The sequence below is a fragment of the Pseudonaja textilis genome, chromosome 9 (assembly GCF_049901715.1).
Source record: "Pseudonaja textilis isolate UNSWEBS1 chromosome 9, rPseTex1.2, whole genome shotgun sequence".
Classification (NCBI taxonomy): Eukaryota; Metazoa; Chordata; class Lepidosauria; order Squamata; family Elapidae; genus Pseudonaja; species Pseudonaja textilis.
Window position 1 is genome coordinate 25371295 of NC_141998.1, and position 24235 is coordinate 25395529.

Here is a 24235-nt window from a genome sequence, read left to right on the forward strand (position 1 = left end):
CCCTGTGTACAAATCTGGAAACAATTTGATACTTCAGATCCTTCAAGGTTAGTTTTTTTACTTCATCCTTTTTTGAATGTTAACAACTGGCTTTGAATAATTCATGAATTCACAAGCCTGAACTACCCTTGACTTCAGTAACAAAATGCCAAGGGGAGCTGGCCTTAAAATTGTTGGCTCAGTTATTGCTGAAAGGCACAGAGTTTTTAATCGGTTTAGGCTAGACTGCAGGAATTCTGTTCGGTTTGGAAAATCGGTCGCAGCAGCAGTTCTTCAGAATGCCAGACTCTTGACTTATGATTGTTAGCAAGTACAGATGGATTGTTGTGGCCGCCAGCAGCCGGCAAAGCTGGCGGCAGACTCGGACAGTGAGGGGCCAGTCCTGGAGTCTGGGGAAGGCTCTGATGAGGGCTCTGCGTCGGAGGCAGAAATGGGGCCAGGGCTGTCTGACAATTATCAGCTGCCTTTGGAGTCGGAGATCAGTGGGGCAGAAGAACAGCTGGAGCCTGTTCCCAGTGTGCGAATGTGCAGAGCTGCTAGGAGAAGGGAACAGTTAAGGAACAAGGGTCAACTCGGGAGTAAAGGCTCAGGTGGACAGTGAATGGCCCCTCCCATAGGGAATAAAGAGGAGCGAAAAGGGAGTGGGGTTTGCAGGAGACAATTCGCTAAATACATTAGGATGAAATCTGTTCCTGAGTTCTTGCCAAGTAATTGCTGCTACAGCGTGGCGTTTGGAAGATATCAGCCTGGCAGCTCTCCAAGCCTGATAAAGGCCTGTAGTTGTGAAATCTCTTGAAAGACTGTCGGCCAGGACTTTGCTAGAGAGGAATTCACTTTAAACTAAATAAAAGGGGTTTTATTGGGACAAGGAGTTGGCTTCATGATTTTGGGAAGGTCTAGAACAGGGACTTACAACTGTCCATTTAGTGACGCTACAAAGTTACAACAGCACTGGAAAAAGTGACCGATGACTATTTTTCACACTTAACGACTGTTGCAGCGTGGTCCCCATGATCGTATGATCGAAATTCAGGTGCTTGGCAACTTTTCCATCCTGGTTGCCGGTTAGTTTATCTGCCTCTGCTTGAAGAAAGAGTGAAGTGGGAGCAACAATTCATTGGTCCACTTTCTTAGGAACAAGACACGTTGGGGAAGAATCCTGGCTTAGAGTCCTTTAGGAATGCAGTGAGTCACCTGAGGCTTTTGGCTCTCGCTAAAACATAAGGTCATATGGATCAGTGGGACTTTTTTGCAGAATCCTGTTTATGTAATCTGCAGTTTGACCTGAATAGCTTTGCATCTGCGTGTTCAAGTAGAGCGATTCTCGACTCCGCAATTTCCTAAGGTGGAACAGTGAACGGCAGGATTTCAAAAACCGGTTCTTCCCTTTTCATCGTTGGAGTACTCTTGGTCTAAAGCAGGGGTGAGCAACTCTGGCCCCCTTTAAAGCTGTGGACTTCAACTCCCAGAATTCCTGAGCTAGCCATGTATGGCTGACTCAGGAATTCTGGGAGATGAAGTCCAACAGGTCCTAAAAGGACCATAGTTGCCTTTGATTTGAAGAATAGGAAGGTAAAGTTTACTTAGGTTTCCAAGAAGTGATTGCGTTGTTTCTCCCCATGAAATATTTGGATTGCTTACACTTAATGCTAAACCGCATCTATTCCACAAATATGAATTTGTGTGGAACCTGTTTATCGATTCTCCCAATTTACCGGTGAGATGTTAAAGCTCTGAAGACTGATCTAGTTCATTCAGACAAGCATAGCTCTTAAATACGTTTGAACGTTTAAATAGATCGTGTAATATTTGTCTTTAACATGGCTTTCCTCGTTATATTCCTCCATGCTGTCCTACCAAAAAGAATTTCATCTTAGCACCAATCAAGTAAATATCTTAGAAACCTCCTTGAGGACTTGTTCAGGGCACCAAGTCTCCATTAGCATTGATATTATCTTTTATCCTACGTGGGTCATATGCACACACATAGTATTAAGCAATCAGGAATTTATGTAACATTGATATGGAAACTCCGTTATGCCCCTTTAACAGTTAAGCACCACTTGCTTAACAAAAGATGTTTTTTCTCGTCAGACAACCAGATGTTCAAAACGCTGACAGCCAGTTGTAGAACCGAAGTAGGAAGTAGTTGAGACTTCACCATGGAGTGAGCCAAAATTCAAGAATAGAAGTTTTAAGCGCTGACAAGGAAGACAAGTAATTCAGGAGCAAATCGCAGACATGAATCAGCCAAATGAACAAAGTTTTTCAGAAGCAGCGCTGTGAGCCACCAGATGCCACCGGATTCAGTCATTGTAAATCCCGACGTAAAGTTCTCGCTTAGGACTCTTTTTATTAGCTTGCCCCATGTCATTAACAAATTACTCGTATTAAATGTTGAAGCTCAAGAAGGAAAGACCTCCTCCCCGCCATTTAAAGAAGAAATATTTGTTTTAACAATGTTTGGCTTGTGCTTTTATTAAAATCATCTCTCAATATTGAAAGTTCGCTATAAATCAAGCAGTTAATGGCGATATTATAAAACGAACAGCTTGCTTACTTGAACATGAATTTTGAAATGAGAGAACGATCCAGATCATTAAAAAAAAATCAACATAATACTATTTCATGCTCTTAAGATCTTCTGGACAAAGCAGCCCAGCTGTCAACATTATTCTTTTAGTCAGCTTTAAAAAAAGTCTTTGCTTTTGTTATGGAGCAGTTGAGACTTTCTTCGACTTCCAATTAACCAATTAATCCTTCCAGTGATTTTACCAATAAATACATTTTCATCAAAAGCCTCACAGCTTAGGGGCTGTGTGGTAGTTCATGTAAATCTTTTCAGCCTTGGTTTGATTTCTTAACTCTGCTTTTTTTATATTTAATTTGTTAATTTTAATCTTTTTTTTAATTCTCCTTTTAACTTCTTAATTTAACTTTTTAATTTCTCCTTTTAACTGTGCTGTTTGTCACGTTTTTATATTTTATAGTGTTATAGTGTTTGTAAACAGTGTATAAAATTGATTGGATGGATGGGTAGGTAGGTAGGTAGATAGATACATAGGCAGGCAGACACATACATAGATAGATACATAGACAAACAGACAGCCAGACAGACCCGTTCTCTTCTAACCAGCTATGGTGAAGAGCTGGCATCTTTTATCTCAACCAGAGAAACTGCACTGGAGAGTTTGCTGAATTGTGTGCGTCAGGAGGCCTGGCCTGAATGTGCTAGAGCCCTCGCTCACCATCCTTGCACATCTTGTAGCTGCAGAGTTTCCTCCCCGTGGCCACAACTTGTTCCTTCGGTGAACAAGAACGTCGATGCCTACCTTTGATCAAGAGATTACTTCGGGCATGACGTCAAACTTTCTCAAGGCCCAGGAAAAATCCTGCAAGCTTTGCAGTTCTCCCAACTTTCTGCCTTTATTAAAAGCCTTTCAGTCTCTCCTTTGGCCTAAGAAGCGGCCCGGCTGTTTTAACATTCTAAGTGAGATGATTATTCACTAACACACCAGTCGCTCTCTCTGCCCGACATGAGGGTTTGCAGTCTGTGTTCGATTTGGAGAAAAATATTTGAAGTTCTTGGAAGTGTCTTGTGATAGCATGAAAGCAAATGAACATATTCTGGCATAAACTTTTGTGGATTCCATCCAATTCTCTCATTTTCATATTTAAACACTTGGGAGACAGAAATCGTTACTGATCTAGTTGGATCATCTAAAAATACCCCAGTTGACCAATGCTGTCTTCTCTTCACCCCAAATTATCCTGGATAAGAATACAGTTGACAGGCAGGAACTCTCAACAGGAATATTCTGTTCTTGCAAGATTTCAAAAGTTGTGCTGCCGTTCTTATTTGCCTTCCTATTCTGTGCAAAAGCCGTTGGAGAATTGTTTAACGAGACAGATCTTCCCAGAAAAAAAAAAAAAAAAAAACAGATCTAAACATTTCAGCGCCAAGTGATTTATCTTGTCTCTGTCTTCAAGACTAAAAGTATTTTGGCATTGTTTTCTTATATTTGGCATCCCACAATAAGTGCTAGATGTGTCGAGGAGCGATGCAGAATTCAGGACTATGGATTTCATTTGTTCCCCTGCTCCTCCTAGAAGTTATTGCTCCGGCACGTTGGCTCAAATCCCACAACTTTCAGCCTACGTCTTGCAGTTTATTCTGAGAAACCTCCATAGATCTTAAAGCTGTTTGTGTTCCAGTAACGAGGCATTCCTTTCAAATCAACGATTTAGAGAAACCTTATCTCCATCCTGCCTTCTTCACCTTCAAATTCTGGAAGTAATTTGGAATGGTTATACGTGTAACGATACCTCTGGTGTTTCATTTACCTCAGGAAAAATACTGAAAAAGTTGTTTTCAAGATCTCCTGGGATTCCCTCCCGCCTTTTCTTTTTGCCAGTTAAAATGATGTTTATTTCTTTCATTCACAGGTCATGGAAACCAAAAGCATGCTGTACCTTGTGACAGAATATGCCAAAAATGGAGAAATATTTGGTAAGCTTTCCGACTATAAAAATAGCTCGTTGGTTTCTTCCAACAGTTGCAGACCGTAATATGTTTGGAAATCATCTTTGCTCTTAAAAACAGAAGTTTTCCTCTGCTCGGTCGTCCAGAAACAAAGGCGGGGGATTTTGGGCGGTAGATTATTCACTCCAGTATGTCCTCTTGAGGGATCTTCAGTTCCAAAATTAAGATGGTTCCTCTTTCCGTTGGCATGCTGTACCTTGCAAATGTTTCTCTGTTTGAGAAGGGGAAGCGCAGGCTTCATAAATTTCAGTTTCCCTTCTCTTAGATTATTGGCAATGTTGGCTAAGATGATGACAACGAGAACATAACAACACAGATTCCTACATTCCAGCTCTGTTTTAGGGCAAATGGCAAACATCTCACTGTGAACACAATTTGCTTTGGCTGTCTGGTGTCAACAGTTAAAACAAAAGTATTTTTTTTATTATTCATAACCATTGATTGGGACTCCAGAATCATTTCTCAGGAGACCACATTGTCCTGCAAAAATCCGTTCTGCAAACGTTCTCCAATCTTTAAGTTCAACTTTTTTGAGTCTTGCATAGCTTTGAAATGTTTATTCCATTCCTTAACTCAGGGTGCACAAGGGAAGTTTGAAATTACACACCTGCGAAGGGGTAATGTGTAATCTCACTAGCACAATCCCATCGTGCTGTTGGGCACGGTCGTCATTTTAAGAGAGAAATGAACTGTATCTCACAAGTTTGTGCCTTTTAATAAAAAAATTCTGGAAAGATAGTACCAGATTCTTCCTGTTTGTGTCATCCAAATCAGGAAGAGGTTGCATATTTTCGGATTAACGCCTTTTATTAAAAGGTAGAAACTTTTGTGAGGCATAATTCATTTCAAACTGACGTAGGATTTAAAGTTGGAAAAGGTGCGGAGCTGGAATAATTTTGCAATTACAGGCTATATGTAAGAGATTATTTTGTCAATTAATAATTGTAACAAATTAAAAACCCATTGGGCTTGTTGAGACCTTTTGAGATAGCCTAAAACATTTTGATGTATGTGTGTTCAGCAATCTCTTACTCAGTGGTGCTGTTATTCTTTCCCACCCACCCCCACCCCCCAAAAAATGGCTAGTCTGAGATCTGTCATGGAATTCCTTTGAAAACCAAAGTACTTTGAATATTATTTTTGTCCTTATTTGGAAGCCTCATGGTCAAACTTGTTGTCGCCTCATTCTTTTGGGCAAAGTTTGCCTTCGTTTGTTCTGCACGGAATCCTGAAGGGCCATGTTTCTCCACCTTGACAGCTTTTAAGATGTGTGGACTTCCAACTCCCAGAATTCCCCAGCCAGCTATGAATTCTGGGAATTGAAGTCCGTACATCTTAAAGCTGCCAAGGTTGAAAAACACTGCCAAAGGCACTGTTGGCTGACGATTACAGTCTGACGATAGCACATTAGAGAAAGATCATGTGAAGGTTCCCGCTGTGTAATCAAAATAATCAGAATGTCCTGGAAGTGTTTAACCAGATAAGGTATACAAGGGAGTAAGAAGCGAACCCTGGAAGTCTTTTTAAGAGCTGAAATGTAAAGGCTGCCTTTAATTACCCAGCTTTATCTTGAGTTGTCGTTGGATAAGATTGCCAGTTCTAGCGTTGGATTGTGCAAAAAAACAGTGGCACGTGATCAATTATATGGCTAAGGGCGACTTCCTCCAATGTCACATTTCTTGGATACCTCTTTGTGTTGGGATGTTTCAGAACACAAAATCCAGAGGATGACTAATAGTCAGGCTGCAATCTTGGTTTCTAGTTCAGAATAGCTTTGAGGGTTTGCTAGATTAACCACAGAAGGAATTTGCGTAGGGTCCCTGACAGACAAGCAGCAAGCCAGAGTTTGGTCCCAACAGAAGAGAGGATTTGTTGCTCAGGGTTGAATTGTGGTTTCTGAGCTTGGTGGTTTTCTTGCAGACGTTTCATGTCCAAACTGGGTAACACCATCAGAGCTAATGATTGTGTTATCTAGGTTGATAACCTACTGATAACCACCAAACTCAGAGAACACCAAGGACAAGCACAAGAGTTTGGTCTCCTAGTAGGGTGAGTTATATTCCATGTCCCTGGGCCTAATCCTTCCCTTGGCCCAGCGTCTGCAGAATGTTTCGATAAAATTCAGACAGTGGGATGAACATTACATGACTCCAAACCCTTCTAAGAAGAGAGATACCGATGAGAATTCTTGGCGGTATCTGCGTTGTCGCCATTATTAAGTGGATTGGAGAATGTTCTCCTGGGCTCAGTTCAGCCCATTTTCTGTGTAGCCTAAAAGGGGGAGAAGTTAGATCTGTGTTTCTCACCCTTGGTCACTTTCAGATGCGCGTGGATTTCAACTCCCAGAATTCCCCCAGCCAGCCTTGCACATCTGAAAATGGTCATATAATGAGAAACGCTAGCTTGGATTATTTTTGTCATGCTTCACTTCCTCTTCGATGGAGGCCATGTCCCGCTCTGCGGATGCCGGTTTCCTGGAAGGCGTGGTGGCCCCATGTGTTGCGGTCTGTCGGCCACCAGCCCCTCCAGCAGCTGAATCAGAGGAGGAGGTGGAAGCGTGGGAGTCAGGGCCCTCATCAGGGCAACCTGGGAGCTCTGAGCGGGAAAAGAGAATGGATCTGGCAGAGAGAGAGAGGAGAGAGAGAGAGAGAGAGAGATGGAGGCCAGGCCACCCGTCGGCACTCAGATGGAGAGTCAACAGCCCCCAGGTCTGGAAGTGGCTGAGGAAGAAGAGGAGGAACAACTAGGTCAAGTGCCTGATGCGCAGCTGCACAGAAGGCAGAGGAGAGGAGAGCAGTGGAAATCTATGGGACGGTCCTTGGGACGGAAGAGCCACTGCTGCTAGTGAGGCCCCGCCCTAGTTCTGGGGGAATAAAAGGCAGGGGGGTGGAGATGAAAAGGTGTGGTAGACAACTATTCATCTTCCGGGCCAACGGACGGACTCGTTAACCAGCGAGAGAGACGTTTTGCCGGGCTGCCGGCACTCCTAATAAAGGAATCTTTTGAATTCGCATCGAGAGGGTTTGTCGTGTTTGGGGAGCTGGGTCGGAACACCCTGGTTTCGCCCTGTTTAATCATCCTTGGTGGATAAATATTATTGTTGTTCTCCTTTTTAAAAGTATTTCTGTCTTTTTGCCATTTAAAAAAAAAGCAGGCCCCGTGGTGCTTTCACAGCTTTTCAGCTCCCCGAAGAGCCTAGCATTCTTTTCGGGAGGGATGCGTGTGTGTGTTTGTGTGTGTGTGTGTGTGTGCGTGTAGCATGATTGTACAGTATTTCCAGGGCTCAGGGAGAAATCTCTTTAAGAGGAAATTCCTCATTGGGGCACCAGCTTGCGTGCCAGAACAAAATCAGTGGTTTTTTTTTTTTTAAATGATTTACGGTCAGTTTCTCTCTTTCTGCAGGAACATTTTTGGATGTTGTTCCTCTGGTATAACATATAATATCCTGTTCTACATTGGCAGTTTTACTGAGATTAAGGATCAGTAATGTTATCGACTGTTCTGAACTTTAATGTGCTGCTGAAGAGAGCATAACTAAGCCTCGTTGTTGTGCCTTGCACACCAGCAAGTAGATTTGACATCCGTACTTGGACATAAAGGATCAGTTTTGAGGACTTAAACTCTATTTGATGGGGGGAAAAAATAGCGTGACCTCTCGAATACAGGTAGTCCTTGACTTACAACAGTTCGTTTAGTGACCGAAGCTACAACACTCAAAAGGGTGGCTTATGATCATTTTTCACACGTATGACCACTGCAGCCTCCCCACAGTCCTGTGATTTACGTGTGGCAAAGTCCACAAGTCTTAAAAGTTGCCAAGTTTGGAGACCTCTGCCTAAATGAATGCTTGAAAGTTGAGGCTACCTATATATATATATATATATATATCTTGGAGCTGCTATTGTGGAAGGAATGAACAGGGGCCTTTTATTCTTTGAAATCCACCTGCTTTCGGAAATGTGTCTTTTTTAAAGAATGTTAAAAATTGCCCACCAGGAGTTCCACGCAGGTAATGCTTCAACTGAAAGGGCCACGATCCATTTTGTCTGGCGCAGTAACATTTGCATCTCTCTTTAATTACATACATAATGTATGTGAATCAGAAGTCTTCCCCGGTATTAAAAAAAATTACGCAGAGCCATGCTCGGAATGTATTATGTCACCACGTTGCATAAAATATCACCCGTAACCTTATTTAGATCTTTTAGAAACTCTAAAAGTAGAAAAAAAAGCTTTAGAAAAACGGCTGCTGAAGCTTTCTAAAAAGTTTTAGAGAAATTGGCATTTTCTTTCTTTGCAAATGAATTTAAAAATAATAATAACACAGAAGAACTGAAGAGTGTGGGGGGGGGGGGAGAGCCTTAAAATCACCCAATCGCCTATGTGGATGGTTGTCTTTTTAAGTCACCTTTCTCAAGGCCATGGCAACTTCAAACTTTCGTTAAACGAATGGTCGTAAGTTGGGGACTATCTCTAATTGAGGCACTTGGCAATCCCAAGTTCTTGGCTTGGACGAGGTCCTCGTTTAATGGCTGAAAGGTAGAAGAGCAAGTGGAACTCCACGCATTTGCCTTGTGGCAATGAGACTGGAGAACGAGGAGCTGGAAACCCCCCGGTGATGCCCCCAAACTTGCCCTGGTACCCTGGCTTTGGAAGGCGGAGGCTACAAGGTCCTTTCCGACTCTGTTATCCCGTCATTCTCAATTTGCTTTTTTTTTCCTCTGCAGCTTTACCACTAAAGTAGAATTTCCGTGGCCTTGGAGGTAGATGAGGGTTCCATGTGTACAAAGACATTTTATAAGAGCCCAGAATAGACACTGTTGATAATAAAAGTCAGCAGAAATAAATAATAGTTGGTGAAATGTTTCCTTTTTCCCCCCTTCGTCAACGCCGAGTTGGGTTTATATTAAATCCACCTTTCTTGTTGTAACTGCACATGATGCCGACTCCTGGCATTTCGTCGCGTGTTTAATACTCACGTTTACATGTTTAATACCCCGAGCAAAGCTGTGGCCAGGGTGCTTCCTCGGCCACTTGCGCACCATGTGTGTGTGTGTTTGGCCTGGTTGTGAGTAAGGTCACTTTTATCGGCCCCTTCTGTTCCAGCGGGAGGGTTGGAAGCAGCTACTTGTCCGATCGCCTTTCTCCCGGGAGCCTTGCGAATGTTCAGAACTGATAAGGAGAAGAAAAACCAAACCTGGACTGGGGTTAATATTTCGTTTATCTAACATGGTATCAGAGAAGAACCTCTGGGCCATACGTGCCGCGTTTTGCCAAATGTACCCTTTTGCTAAGCAAGGTACGGTACGGCGTCTGTACTGATAACCACATCCAGAAAGCAAATAGTTGGAGGAGGCTATGTAAATAGGAAGCACTTAAGTAAGACATTGGAGCTCCTGGTTGTGGATTTCTCCCACTTCTGTTGGAAAAGTAAGCAACAGCAGCTGAAGGGTCTACTCCCCTTTAAACTTAGGCAAGAAAAACCACAAGGACACATACAAACTGGGTGAAAACCAGGCTTAGTAGCTGTAACTGTGAAGGGGATCTTGGAGTCTTAGCGGACAATCAGTTAAATAGGAGCCAGCCGTGCGCAGTGGCAGCCCCAAAAGCCAACGCAATCCTAAGCTGCATTAACAGAGGGATACAATCAAGATCAAGGGAGGTATTAATACCACTCTGTAAAGCCTTAGTAAGACCACACCTAGAGTACTGCATTCAGATTTGGTCACCACACTATAAAAAAGAGGCTCTAGAAAGAGTGCAGAGAAGAGCAACCAGGATGATTAGGGGATTGGAGGCTAAAACATACGATAGACGGTTGCAGGAACTGGGCTTGGCTAGTCTGGTGAAGAGAAGGACCAGGGGAGACATGAGAGCAGCCTTCCAATATTTAAGGGGCTGCCCCAGAGAGGAGGAAGGGGTCAAGCTATTCTCCAAACACCTGAAGGTCAGACAAGGAATAATGGAAACTGAACAAGGAGAGATTCAACCTGGAAACAAGGAGAAACTTTCTGACAGTGAGAACAATCAAGCCATGGAACAGAAGTTGCCTTCAGAGGTTGTGGGAGCTTCATCCCTGGAGGTTATCAAGAAAAGACTGGACTGCCATTTGTCAAAAATGGTGAAGGGTCTGCTTGGTCAAGGGGGTTGGACTAGATGACCTACAAGGTCCCTTCCAACTCTGTTAATCTGTATCGAAATTCTTCTTTGCCTGTGACCCTGCTTGCTCCCCAAGGGTTTGTGATATTCCTCAGAGTGGTTTTTTTTTTAAATAAAGAATATAGAAGACCCTAGGACATCCTGGCTAAATCAGACTTAAGGGCCATATCTTAACCCACATTAATTCAATGTTTTTCAGATGTTAGCACTGGCTGGGGAATTCTGGACGTCGAAGTCCACACCTCTTAAATTAGCCCACTTTGTTGTCTGATTGAACCCAGAGTTGTAGATTCAGGCTGTTGTTTTTTTTCCTTCCTTAAATGGTAAAGAGTTGGCAAGCCAAATTGCTGCCTCGGTTGCTGGGTCACAAGCTCCAGTTGCGCTTGGGAGTCTCTTAAAAAGTTGCTTGCTTTCATAAAACCCGATTGTTAATCCTGCCAGTTCATCTCTACCAAGGACGCTAAATTCAGTGGCTTCCCTTTCTTGCCGAGGCCCGAATTGCGAGTCGAGCTGGCACTGAACAAAGCATCGACTTCTCCCAGGCTAGTTTGGCAACCCAGCTTTCTCTTTGAAGGTTCGCACCTCTCGTGGTCAGCGATTGGGGGTGGGGGGGAATATGGTCAGAAGACCCTGTAAAAGAAGCGATTCCCTGATGCTCATTTCCAAACAGTTTCCCAGCACATAAAGATATCCTTGTCTGCCAAGCGCATGCATTTTAATTTCCTTCGCTCAGCTTCCTTTTTAACAAACTTTTCCCCAGGATTTCCTAGCGGGCAAATACGTAGTAATAAGGTGGGGGAGGAGAGAGAGAGAGAGAAATTGGAAATTCTCGAGAAAGGAAAGTTCATGCAGCTGGTATCTTCATTGGCCTGGACTCCTGTTTAGTCGTCATCCCTGGGATACATCAGCCTGTTCCAAATCGTTGTCCCACGTTGGGATTTCTTGCAAATGAGAACCGAGGGGGTTGTGCTGCTCTAAGCAGGACAGGAAACGGCCTCATTTCCAAGTGAAAGACCTGTTTATTCCAGCTATTGTTCTCTTTGAAATTGAGATGGTTTCCAGTTCTTCTGAATTACCCCAATTAAATTGACTTAAGGAGGTTGGAGGTTAAGAGTGACCTCCGTTTGTGGGGTGTGTGTGTGTGTGTGTGTGTAAGCTACATGTTTTCTAGGAAAGCCTATATATATATATATATATATATATATATATATATATATATATATATATATATAAACCTATAAAGCCTATAACACGTCATAGAGACAAGCAATCCCAGCTGGAAACCAACATGACTAAAGCAAAAACAACAGAGTTAATTACAAGTGGGAGGCGGTTGGAAGGGCCTATTACGTGTGCAAGTGCTAAATTGATTAATGATACATAAAGGCATAGATCTCTGCAATGGTAGTTTAATACTCCAGCGATGTCAGCAGAGGCTTAGTAAGTAATAATAAATACCATTTTAGTTCCGGAGATGTATACCCGGAACTCGTATTTTTAGAATAGTTTGTCATAAATTTAAAAAAATATCTATCTATCTATCTATCTATCTATCTATCTATCTATCTATCTATCTATCTATCTATTTATTTATTGCAGGACAATCATTTAGCAAAGAAAGGTAGAGATTGCAGTGGCTGCTTTGAAAAGCATGTTCCAAAGGTGTTTGCGTGAAAACCATTGGTACATCGTTAAGCAAGACATGCCCCAATATTGTAACCTTGTTGCCATTACCGTTGTTAAGTGCATCCGATCGATCGTTAAGCGAGTCTGGCTCCTCTCATTGGCTTGTGGGGAGGTCGGCGATAGCCTGACCCCAGGACGCTGTGCCCGTCGTCAACCCAACCCGGTCCCGGTGCCCAAATTTTTCATTGCGCGTTCGCGGGGATGTTGCGGCAGTTGTAAGTCTGGGCGCGTGTAAGTCTCTTTTCCCAGAGTTGCTGCAACTCCTGATGGTCACTAATCAAATGGTTGCATGTTGAGGACTAACTGTACACCAGCAGTTATCAGAAGTTCATCCTGATAACCTAGAAGGCCCCGAAATGAGGTAAGGAGAGTTGTGCTCTCCACAGTTTGGCCCCCTTTTGCACATTCTGTCCGTTGCTCGCCTTTTTTTTTTGAACCCGATCTTTGCAAACTGCAAGTAGTCGTCAAATTACAACAGTTCACTTAGTGACCGTTGGAAGTTACAACGGCGTTGAAAAGAGTGAGCTGTGACCATTTTTCACACATCCCTCACCGCGATCCCCATGGCCACGTGATCAAAGTCCACACGCTTGCCAGCGGGTTCACGTTTCCGACAATTTCAGTGTCCCCAACCTTGTGGCAAGTAAAATCATCGAGGAAGCCAGATTCACTTAACAACCAGGTTACTAACTTAACAGCTGTAATGATTTTTTTAAACGTTTTATTATATTAGTATAATATATAAAAACTCCATTTCAATCAAACAGTGCATTGCCTGGATACCGTTGTTTTTCGGCGATCATAATCGGGGAGTTCACAATAACAGCTGCAATGATTCACTTTAACAACGGGGGCAAGAAGGATGGGGCAAAGCTCCCTTGACAAATGTCTCACATAGCAACGCAAACTTGGAGCTCCATTTTTGGTCATAAGGACCGCCTGTCCCTCATTGGTTCGAAGAACCTATCCTGGAAATCATTCGGATCCCCATTTTTGAAAAAAAAACAACAGAAATGCAGAATGATTCAGATATTATTTTCCTCGCAGACAAAGACCGCAACTCTTGTTGTGGAGTTTGGGGGTTGATGGGTCTTGTTTCGTTCCTCCGCCCCCCCCCCCCCCAAATCCTTCCTGGACTGATCCGGTCCTTGTTTGTCCTTTGACGGGATCTCATAGGATCTCTTCATCAATGAGCCGTCACCCTGGGGGAAAGCTGCCTCTTAAAATCATTTATTATCCGGTCAGTTTTCCCAAATCTTCTTAGAGGGAAGCCCAGCTGGCGTTTTCAGCTGCCTCTTGTGAACAGTAGCAAGTAGCTGGCTTTGTAACACGGTACAAATTCACACCCAGGAATCCTATCCCACCGGAGGCTTCCTTTTTTTAAATAAAAAAAAAAGAGAGAGAGAGAGAGAGAAAGAAACGTTTTAATATTGCTAAGCCAAATACATTTGTCTTGTTATTCCACAAACTCCGTTTCGCTTCCATCTTCGCCATGCTTCATAATGCATAAAAATCCTAGATTTTTTTTTAATTAGTATATCACGTCAAATGCAAACCAAAAAATAAAATAAAAATAAGAACAATAGGGGAAGGGAAAGGGAAAGTGTAGGGAAAAGGGGAAAAAAAGAAAGACAAGGTATTGACTTCAGACTGGTGTAGTAGAATAAGATAATTTTTTTTATTTTTATATAATAGTATAAACTAGCCTTTTCTATGACAGCAAACCTACCTAGTGGGTAAACCCCAAAATGAAAGTTTTATTTTTGTTCTCATCTCAAGCACAAAGTCCAGAAGTGGTTGCCAAGTCGAAACAAAAGTAATGGTGTGTGGGAGGTTTTTTTTTGTTAACCGAAGCAGTCAGTTTCGCCATCTCTGCTAACTTTTGTCCTTTGAGTTCATTTCATGGACAACTCTTGTGTCTTTTTCTTGGCAACAATAGGGAACTCGCTTTCCGTTGGTTGTGTATGTACATTAGAGGTTAAGTAAATGTTTGCTGACAGTGGTTTTAAGGCAGGCAACCTCACATACGGGGCCGAACGTTTCTGATTTAGGAACATGTTATTGATCGAATACCTGTCCTTTCAACAGTGTTGTAATTACTTTATTGGGTATTTTTATCCCATCCCCTGAATTCAGAAGCCTTCTAGAAGAAGCATACAACTGTTTTCAGGCTGCCTGTAGGGATTAAAATCAGGCCGGTGCTCTTCTAATCTGCTTTTCTTCTCAAAGAGAAGCCCGAGATGATCTAAGAGAAAAACCCTCCGAAGGTTGGATGCAGTAGCATCCTACCTGTTGTTGCAATTGGTCTTCTAGTCCAATGCCTTGCTCAAGTAGAAGACCCCATACCATTCCAGAAAGAAAGAAAGAAAGAAAGAAAGAAAGAAAGAAAGAAAGAAAGAAAGAAAGAAAGAAAGAAAGAAAGAAAGAAAGAAAGAAAGAAAGAAATAGCACTTAGACTTATATATATTTCACAGCCCTCTCTAAGCAGGAAGGGAGGGAAGGAAGGAAGGAAGGAAGGAAGGAAGGAAGGAAGGGCCATAGCAGTTAGAGTTATATACTGCTTCACAGCCCTCTCTAAGCAGGAAGGGAGGGAAGGAAGGAAGGAAGGAAGGAAGGAAGGAAGGGCCATAGCAGTTAGAGTTATATACTGCTTCATAGCCCTTTCTAAGCAGGAGGGAAGGAAGGGAAGGGAAGGGAAGGGAAGGGAAGGAAGGGAAGGGAAGGGAGGAGGAAGGAAGGAAGGAAGGAAGGAAGGAAGGAAGGAAGGAAGGAAGGAAGGAAGGAAAGGAAGGAAGGAAGGGCCGTAGCACTTAGAGTTATATACTGCTTCACAGCCCTCTCTAAGCAGGAAGGGAAGGGAAGGGAAGGGAAGGGAAGGGAAGGAAGGAAGGAAGGAAGGGCCATAGCAGTTAGAGTTATATACTGCTTCACAGCCCTCTCTAAGCAGGAAGGGAAGGAAGGAAGGAAGGAAGGGCCATAGCAGTTAGAGTTATATACTGCTTCATAGCCCTTTCTAAGCAGGAGGAAGGAAGGAAGGGAAGGGAAGGGAAGGGAAGGGAAGGGAAGGGAAGGAAGGAAGGAAGGAAGGAAGGAAGGAAGGAAGGAAGGAAGGAAGGGCCATAGCAGTTAGAGTTATATACTGCTTCATAGCCCTTTCTAAGCAGGAGGGAAGGGAAGGGAAGGGAAGGGAAGGAAGGAAGGAAGGAAGGAAGGAAGGAAGGAAGGAAGGAAGGAAAGAAAGAAACTAGCAATAGCACTTAGACTTATATACCGCTTCACAGTGCTTTACAGCCCTCTCTAAGTTTGCAGTCAGCCTATGGCCCCCAACAATCTGGGCCTCATTTTACCGACCTCGGAAGGATGGGAGACAGCAAGAATAATAACCCAATTCAACGTTTCTCAACCTTTGCAGCTTGAAGACTGGGTGGACTTCAATTCCCAGAATTCCCCAGCCAGCTATGCTAATTCAGTGTTTCTCAGGCATGGCAGCTTGGCAGATTCTGGGAGTTGAAGTCCACCCCTCTTCCAAACTGCCAGGGTTGAGAAAGGCGGCACTAGGGAGTTAAACCACTTCCCCTCCAAGGCCCGAAGGCCGCCCTTCAAGATCCCTTCCTGGGGAATTGGCACAGAGCTGATTTCCTTACCCTTTGCACCCTGCACAAAAGACGAACACAACCCAACACAACTTTTCCTCCACCCCCCCACCCCCCCTTACGCTTTGCATCCCGTACAAACACTGAACACAACTCACCTAACTTTGCAAAGTCACTGTGTAAATTGCGAACGTTGGAAAGCATACAAAATGGGGTGCTCTACCCCACCCCAATTGGATTGCTTATTTAGAGAGGGGGGGTTATTTCCCACCCCCCCAAAAACCCATCTTTTAATGAGACACTAGAGGTTTCTAGGCCAACCTCGTTTGGTGGCATGGCAATTGTATAACCCGTTTGACTGAAAATCTGTCAGTAAAACCACTAATCAGATCTGACGGTGAGATTATTGCAAAGGCAAAGCGGGGCCGGCACCCATGGTTACATCACCTCCTTTTGTTTATACTGGGGAGAGAGGGAGAGGGAGGGAGGGAGGGGGAGAGAGAGAGAGAGAGAGAGAGAGAGAAAGAAAATCTAGCCCCTTTCATCTCTTCCTGGAGAGTTACAGTTTGGTGCACAAAGGAAACATAATTTGAGGGCCTGTCCAGTTTCCTAGCCTGGTTTTCTATAAAGATATATATGAAAGAAAGAAAGAAAGAAAGGAAGGAAGGAAGGAAGGAAGGAAGGAAGGAAGGAAGGAAGGAAGGAAAGAAAGGAAGAAAGGAAGAAAGGAAGAATTTGTTCAAATGTATATATTAACAAATAGGAGTATAAAATATGCACTGGAATAACAGTTGAACTGCAAGCACTGTCAAAAAGGATTGTAATATACATAACACTTTTATTTTAAATATTTGTGTTGTATTTTGTATTTTAATGTTTTAATTTTTCAATAAAGGGTTATTATTTAAATATATATATCTATATATCTATCTATATATAAAACAACCTTTTATTTTCTCTCCCCCCTCTCCACCAGTCTAGCTAATTAAGTACGTTTTAAAAGGGCCTTTTTCATTTTATAAGGGCGCCTTGCAAAATTGTTTTCTCTCCAAATTGTTTTCGAAATCAATTCTGACATAATCGACAGTGGGGTTTTCTCCCGGTGCCTTAGAAATGGCCTCCTCTCCTTCCTTCCGCTCGCAGGTCTTCTTCGTCAATACAAATCTGGATTCCTTCCCCCACTGTCCTTTTCTTCCTCGTGTAGCTGCCAGGGGGCTGTGTTCACTGTCCATTTCTGAAGAAAGACACACAACACACACACCTCGCCCACCACGGAAGGTCACGACTTTTTCCACTCCCATCCCATCCGTTGTGTGTGTCCCCCAAATCTCTATAAATCGTCTTAAAAGAGGTAGCAGGCGAGGTGGGTTTTAGTAAACCCACGTTTACTAAAACGTCCTTGGCAAGGATTACTAAGGCGTCCTTGGCAAGGGAATCGGGGGGGGCATGCGAACTTCTGAGGGTGGATTTTTTTTTTCTTGGTTGGGGCAGGTTGCCAAGTGCCCAAACTTTTGATCACCGTGATGTGGGGGACTGCAAGAGTAGAGTAGAGTAGAGTAGAGTAGAGTAGAGTAGAGTAGAGTAGAGTAGAGTAGAGTAGAGTAGAATAGAATATTCTTTATTGGCCAAGTGTGGTTGGACACACAAGGACTTTGTCTTGGTGCAAATGCTCTCAGTGTACCTAAAAGAAAAGATACATTCATCAAGAGTCAAGAATCATAAGATACAACACTTAATTATAGCCATAGGGTACAACAAGCAATCAAATCATACCAGGAAACAGTCCATATAAATCATTAGGATACAAGCGACAAAGTTACCGGTCATGCAGTCACAAGTGCGAGGGGAGGGGTGATCAGGAGTGATGAGAAGATTAATAATAATAGTAGTGCAGACATTGTAAATACTTGGACAGTGTTGAGGGAATTATTTGTTTATCGGAGTGATGGTGTTCGGGCGAAAACTGTCCTTGTGTGTAGTTGTGCTGGTGTGCAGGGCTCTATAACGTCGTTTTGAGGGAAGGAGTTGAAGTCACGTTTCTCCGTGCTGTTGTAACTTCAAACACAAGTCTACCTGAAACTTTGCTGAAACTGTGGGATGAATAGAAGCCCCGTGTGATTGTGCTCTTGGTTTTACAAGAGAGTCTCCTGAACGATACTATTTTCCTGTCGTTTCTGGGCTGTTTGGGCAGGAGGCATGGGTTCCAGATCTTGGTTATATGACCTTATTTTGTCGGGAAGAATAAAGGACAAACCTGGAAAAAAAAAATCTGAAAGAGGATAATTTTTGTGTTGTTGTTTAGTTGTTTACATTTAAAACTTAGCTTTGCAAGACAATTCTTAAGGGCAAATTTTACAAGCCTCTAATAAAAAAAAATATATTGAAAAAAAATCAAATGGCATATGATGCAAACTTGCTTTTTTTTTTAAAGGGCAATTCCCTTTTCACATGTTTTGCGTGAATTTGAAAGAGCGTGCATTAAGTGGTACCATTTGCAAACGGCCCAAAATAAAGGGCAGAAGTGGGCTTTTTGAAAAATAAATAAATCTAAAGGACAGCTTTCCAAAATAAAAGGCTGACCTTTTTAATCAAGGCCATATGGCCGCTGTACTACTGGCTCAACTTAAAAGAGATCTAGAAAACTGGCATTCTTCTGACATGCCTCCAACCCTCCTGGGGTTCCAGAAAGACCTTAAAACTTGGCTTTTTGGGGGAGGCGGGGTGGGGAGTGTAGTTTAGGGAACATAGTTTTGGAGGGGGAGTGTGGTTCAGAAAAATAATAATAATAATAGTCTTATAACTGGGTGTGAAAACACAAACGAAAGCTGTTCCTTAGAACTTCATGCTAGCGTCAGATGTGTCTTCCTGTTTGCGATAGTTGCCCTCTCAGAGTATGAAAGGAGGAAGTCCCAGCAGGGTAAGGCCAAGACATCTGGTGGTTTCTTACTTGACTGCTGCCCCAAGCTTGCAAAAATAAGAATAAGAATAAAAAAAAATCAAAGAAAAAGACCTCGCTTCCCTTGTCAGCGAAGTCCTCTTCATTCAGTAGGTCTTGAATCCTGAAACTCTTCAGAGGATGTGCCAGGTGGCTGGGTTGGTCCTGCCAACCTGTACAACATTAAGGAGGGCTGAAAGCATTGAAGAGTCTCCCTCCCTCCCTCCCTCCCTCCTCTTTCTTTCCTCCTCTCTGTCCTCCCTCTATCCCTCCCTGTCTTTGTCTCTCTTTCCCCCCTCTGTCTCTCTCCCTCCCTCTCTCTTTCTCTCCCCTCTCTCCTCTCTCTCTCATTCTCCTCCTCCTCCTCCCTCTCCCTCCCTCATTCACATTCTCCCCTCCCCTTCTCTCTCTCTTTCTCTCCCCCTCTCTCCTCTCTCTCTCATTCTCTTCCTCCTCCTCCCTCTCCCTCCCTCTTTCACATTCTCCCCTCCCCTTCTCTCTGTCTTTCTCTCCCCCCTCTCTCTCTTCTCCCCATCCCACCCCACCCCTTCCCATGCACACATAGTAAATTCCAGGTGGCCTCCAAGCAACACTTTTGAGAGTCCTTGTTTTTGCAAAGAGCCAGGACAGAATGTCCTAGGAAGAAAGGCTGGGACGTTCGCTCTTCCAGGGAAGAATTGGCCGTGTCTTCTTTCTGGTTTCCATCAGGCCAGGCAGAGCCGTGCATACAAATGCAGGAACTTTTTCACCTAGCTATGAAACCTCCCAGCCAAAACATCCCCTCCTGTTGCCCGTTACATGGCGCTGCCACGCTTGATTTCCGAATTTGGGAAAGAGGAGAGAGAGAGAGAGACCTTTTTCTGTGCAATTCACCTTTTGCCTTTCCTCTTTCCGCAGATTACCTGGCCAACCGGGGACGTTTGAGCGAGACGGATGCCAGGCGCAAATTCTGGCAGATCCTCTCGGCTGTGGAATATTGTCACGGCCGGAAGATTGTACACCGGGATCTCAAAGCGGAGAATCTCCTTCTCGATAACAACATGAATATTAAGATAGCAGGTATTCCATACGTGATGGGCTGGGCGGGTGGTTTATTTATCTGTAAATAAATTCATAATTTTCGATGACTCTAGGCAGCTTACAAAAAATAAAAATAAACCAATATAAACAGAGTGAAAACAATACACTCCTCCCCAAATCCCTCTTGCACTCACGAGGGTTAGATAAAATTGGCCCGAAGGTCTTGCTATAAAAATTGCTCCTGCTTGACTTTTCCCTCTCTGCTTGTCCAAATCGGAGTCATTTTGGATGCTATGAAGTTTTTACTCCCCTTTGCAGTGCCATAGCAACCCCCTAACCCCCTGGCCAGATGTGCAGGTTACAATCAAATTAATTAATTTGGGGGTTAGAAGAAGAAGAAGCGACTCAAAATGGAAAATTCTCGGGTTATTTTAGCATGCTTGATTCCGTTTTAATTACAAATTTAAATACAGCAGATGTTTGCCGCAGCAGGATAATTTCCCTCCGCCTCTGTATATTGCAAAGGATTCTTGGATTGCCCGACTAGAATTTGTTTTAAAATGAGACGAACGAGAAAATGTTTGAGCTTCTTGAGAGTTTTGTAACGCTGTCCAGTTCTTGGAAGAAATCATGTCTTGCAACTTTGGCCGAGAGTGTTTGGTTCCCAAGAGGGTGGAACTCAGAACTGTGGGCATTGAGTTCCAGAGGGATGGATAGCAGTAGGGAAGTGGGAATGGAGGCTAAAACGACTTAAAAGCCGATGGCTTTAGTAACAGAGGTCATATATTATTGTAGTTTAATTTTGCATCATGGGTAGGTTGAATGGAGAGAGAACCAGGATGTGGGAAACAGCCTCGGTTCCCAGTTGGGTTTGGATAAAATATGGTCACTTCTACTTGCTTGCAAAGGACCGTCTTATGCTGTTAAAAGGATTGATATTTTTTGCAACTCTTGGCAGGCGCTTAATTCAACTCCAAAACAGAAATAAGGAATGGCAGGTACATCCTGGACCGTATTTTGTTGTTAAAGCTAGTCAAGGAAACCATTTTCATAGCTTCGGATAAGGCTTGGATTTTAGTAACGTCCTTGTTTTGACATAGCTTGAAGAAAAAGGACCAGAAATTGTACTTTTGTTTTTGGATCGATCGCAGCTTGTTTTAACTTCCTGATCAGGACTTCAGGCTACCATTTATGAAGCTGGTTTCTTGTTGCTGATCCTAGTAGAGATTGAAGATAATTTAGGGCAAAGATCTAGGCAAGGTATATGCTGTAGGTGGAGGTTGAAATCAAGGCGCCCAGCAGCTGTTCCTTGTAGCCTTAAAAACGTGGTTTAGTCTTAGATACCAACAAAGCGGAAAAAAAAATCAACTTCCTTGTATCAAGGACAGCAAAATCCATTGGGCATTATTTGCTGCCTAATGAGATAAATTCTTCCTTGCCTTTTCCACCGTTTAATTCGTTAATGCGAAGTGAAGTCTTGATGATGCCTGCAAGATGTCTTGTAATGGCTGTATAATTATCATCCCGGCGTCTGCTGATAACGTCACGTGGCATTTGCACTGTTGAGTTTAAACCCAAGCAAGGAGCTCTGTGAAACCCATAGAAAAGAAGATTTGTAGCTCAGGGTGGAACTGTGGGGCCCTGGCTAGGAGGGAGCGGGGAGACAGAGGAGGAGGAGGAGGAGGAGGAGGAGGAACAAGGAGAAGGAGACAGAAGAAAGAACTGCGAGACCCTTGGTGCTCTCTGAGCTTGGTGGTTTTCTTGCAGACATTTCATGACCCATCTAGGAACATCTTCAGTGCTAGAAGCGGGGAGGGGGTTATATTACAAGGGCCTTTTAGTGCTGATTCTGTTATCATATCAGGTAGTGAAGCATCTCAGAGAGGACCAAGGACCCCAGAGCACTGTGAAATTTACCCATCTGGTTCTCCTGAAATTCACCAGGGATCAGGTAGCCATTCATCCAGATTTAACCCAGCTGCCACCCACCCACCAAAGGCATTCGGCCCCGAGGAGGGATTTTGGTTTGCAAAAGCCACCGTGGAGAATGTATTTGTGCCTCCTCCGTACTTTCGTGACACAGAAATCAGGGCAGGCTCTTGAGAAAGAAAGACTCTCGGTTCACAAGCTGAGCGCCACTCAAGGCCGCCCAACTTCTTGCCCTGCCAACAAGGCGGGTGACTCTTTTTGACAGCAGCGTGTGAAGGAACAGACTGCGGAGACAAATGAAATGCACGCTTCACTTCCACGTCTCCCGGAGGCTTTCCCACCAAGGACGGTGCTGCTGCGCTTGTTCGAATCCACACCCCTCCCTTCCACCCTCCGGCTGCCTTGTTCCTGGAGGCTGACTGTGCAGGTGACGTTAACATGTGAAAAGTGGACAAACAGGCCTTTCTGGTTCCTCCATTGTCTCCTCTTCCCTTCACAGTTGGCTTCTTCTTTGCTCAGACGTTCTGCCCTTTTGAGCTGCCAATTTTTATATATATGTATGCATGCATGTATGTATGTATGTATGTATGTATGTATGTATACATATACATATACATATACATATACATATACATATACATATACATATACATATACATATACATATATATATATATATATATATATATATATATATATATATATATGGCATTCAGCCTTGTTCGGGTATTTTCCCACGTCATTGTAGTTGTGCTTTTAAAGTTGTAGCAACGTTTCGGCAGACTATACAGAAACTATACAGAAGCCTGATGATGGCAGATGAGATTCTGCCGAAACGTTGCTACAACTTTAAAAGCACAACTACAATGACGTGGGAAAATACCCGAACAAAGCTGAATACCATATATGTAAGTACCCGCGAAAACTTAAGAATGAATGAATATGTGTGTGTGTGTGTGTGTGTGTGTGTGTGTGTGTGTGTGGTTCTCGCGGGTATTTGTATGTGGATCTTTGGTTGTTCGGGTTTTCTCCCGCGTAAGATTCGAAGTATCTAGGCAACGTTTCGATGAAGTCTCATTCATCATCTTCAGGCTTCTGTCTTCGGCTCTGTGCTTCTCAGAGTTAGAAGAGTCAGTCAGCCACTCTGAGAAGCAAGAGCCGAAGACAGAAGCCTGAAGATGATGAATGAGACTTCATCGAAACGTTGCCTAGATACTTCGAATCTTACGTGGGAGAAAACCCGAACAACCAAAGATCCACATACACACACACACACACACACACACACACACACACACACACACACACATTTATTTGCAACGCTTAGGCCCTTCAGGAGGTGGGGACTTCTGGTTTATTATGGGAATGGTTGTGTATTCCTTGGAGAGTGGGAGGCCATGGATTGGCAGCAACAGCATATATTTGGGACCAGAAAATGCTCCACTCTGCTGGCCGACGAACAGCTTCCATGTTGGCCCTTTCAAATTTGGAGAGGTCGAAGCAAGGCAGGGAGGAACGCGAAGCAGAGGGAGGCGATCGAGTCTGGCCTCCAGCCCAGCCTGAGGCCAGGTGACTTCCTCAGGTGTCCCACGCAGTTTCTTAGCAATGGTGTTTTGTTTTGTTTTTCAACTTCCCCATCTAGGCCGCCACGGGTCGCCTCCTTTCGAAGTGCCAACTGGGCTCGGCTTAGCTTTTTGAATCAAGTAGCAAAACGGGGGAGGGAGGGTAAGATGGTGAACGTGTTCTGAGCCAGGCTTCCCCCAACAGCACGAAGCCGAGTCCTCGTCCTGATAAACTCCTTTTATTTGATTTGCAATGAATTTCCTTCCCAACAAAGTCCCGGCCAACAGCCTTTCATGATAGTTCCCAATTACAAACCTTTATGAGGCTTGGAGAGGGGCTAGGCCTATATCTTTCAGACACCACAATACTTGGCAAGCATGCTGGAATGAACCAATTGTCTCTTGCAAATCCCCATTCCCCCTTCGCTCCTCTTTTATACTCTAGGGAAGGAAGCCATTCACCATCCACCTGTAGCTTTACTGCCAAGTTGACCCTTGTTCCTCAGCTGTTCCCTTCATCTGGCAGCTCTGTGCATGCGCACACTGGGAACAGGCTCCAGCTGTTCTTCTGCTTTACTCCGACTCCGAAGACAGCTGATAACTGTTGGATGGCCCTGGCCCCATCTCTGCCTCCGACGCAGAGCCCTTTTCGGAGCCTTCCCCAGACTCCAGGACTGGCCCATGCTCCTCCCCAACCTCCTCACTGCCCGAATCTGCCGCCAGCTCCGTTGGCCGCTGTCGGGCCACAACAGAACGGGGGATCAGATCAGGTCTGCTAAAACATCATTTCGGATCCTCAGCAGGCATC

General features: G+C 43.8%; 1 protein-coding gene across 1 annotated transcript in view; it reads left to right on the forward strand.

Annotated features, from left to right (window-relative positions):
- SIK2 (salt inducible kinase 2) overlaps window positions 1-24235 on the forward strand; it is a 58176-nt gene that overhangs the window by 16576 nt on the left and 17365 nt on the right. The window contains 2 exon segments of the mRNA XM_087939218.1: window positions 4447-4510; window positions 19814-19975. Coding sequence (XP_087795344.1) covers window positions 4447-4510; window positions 19814-19975 — 226 coding nt within the window.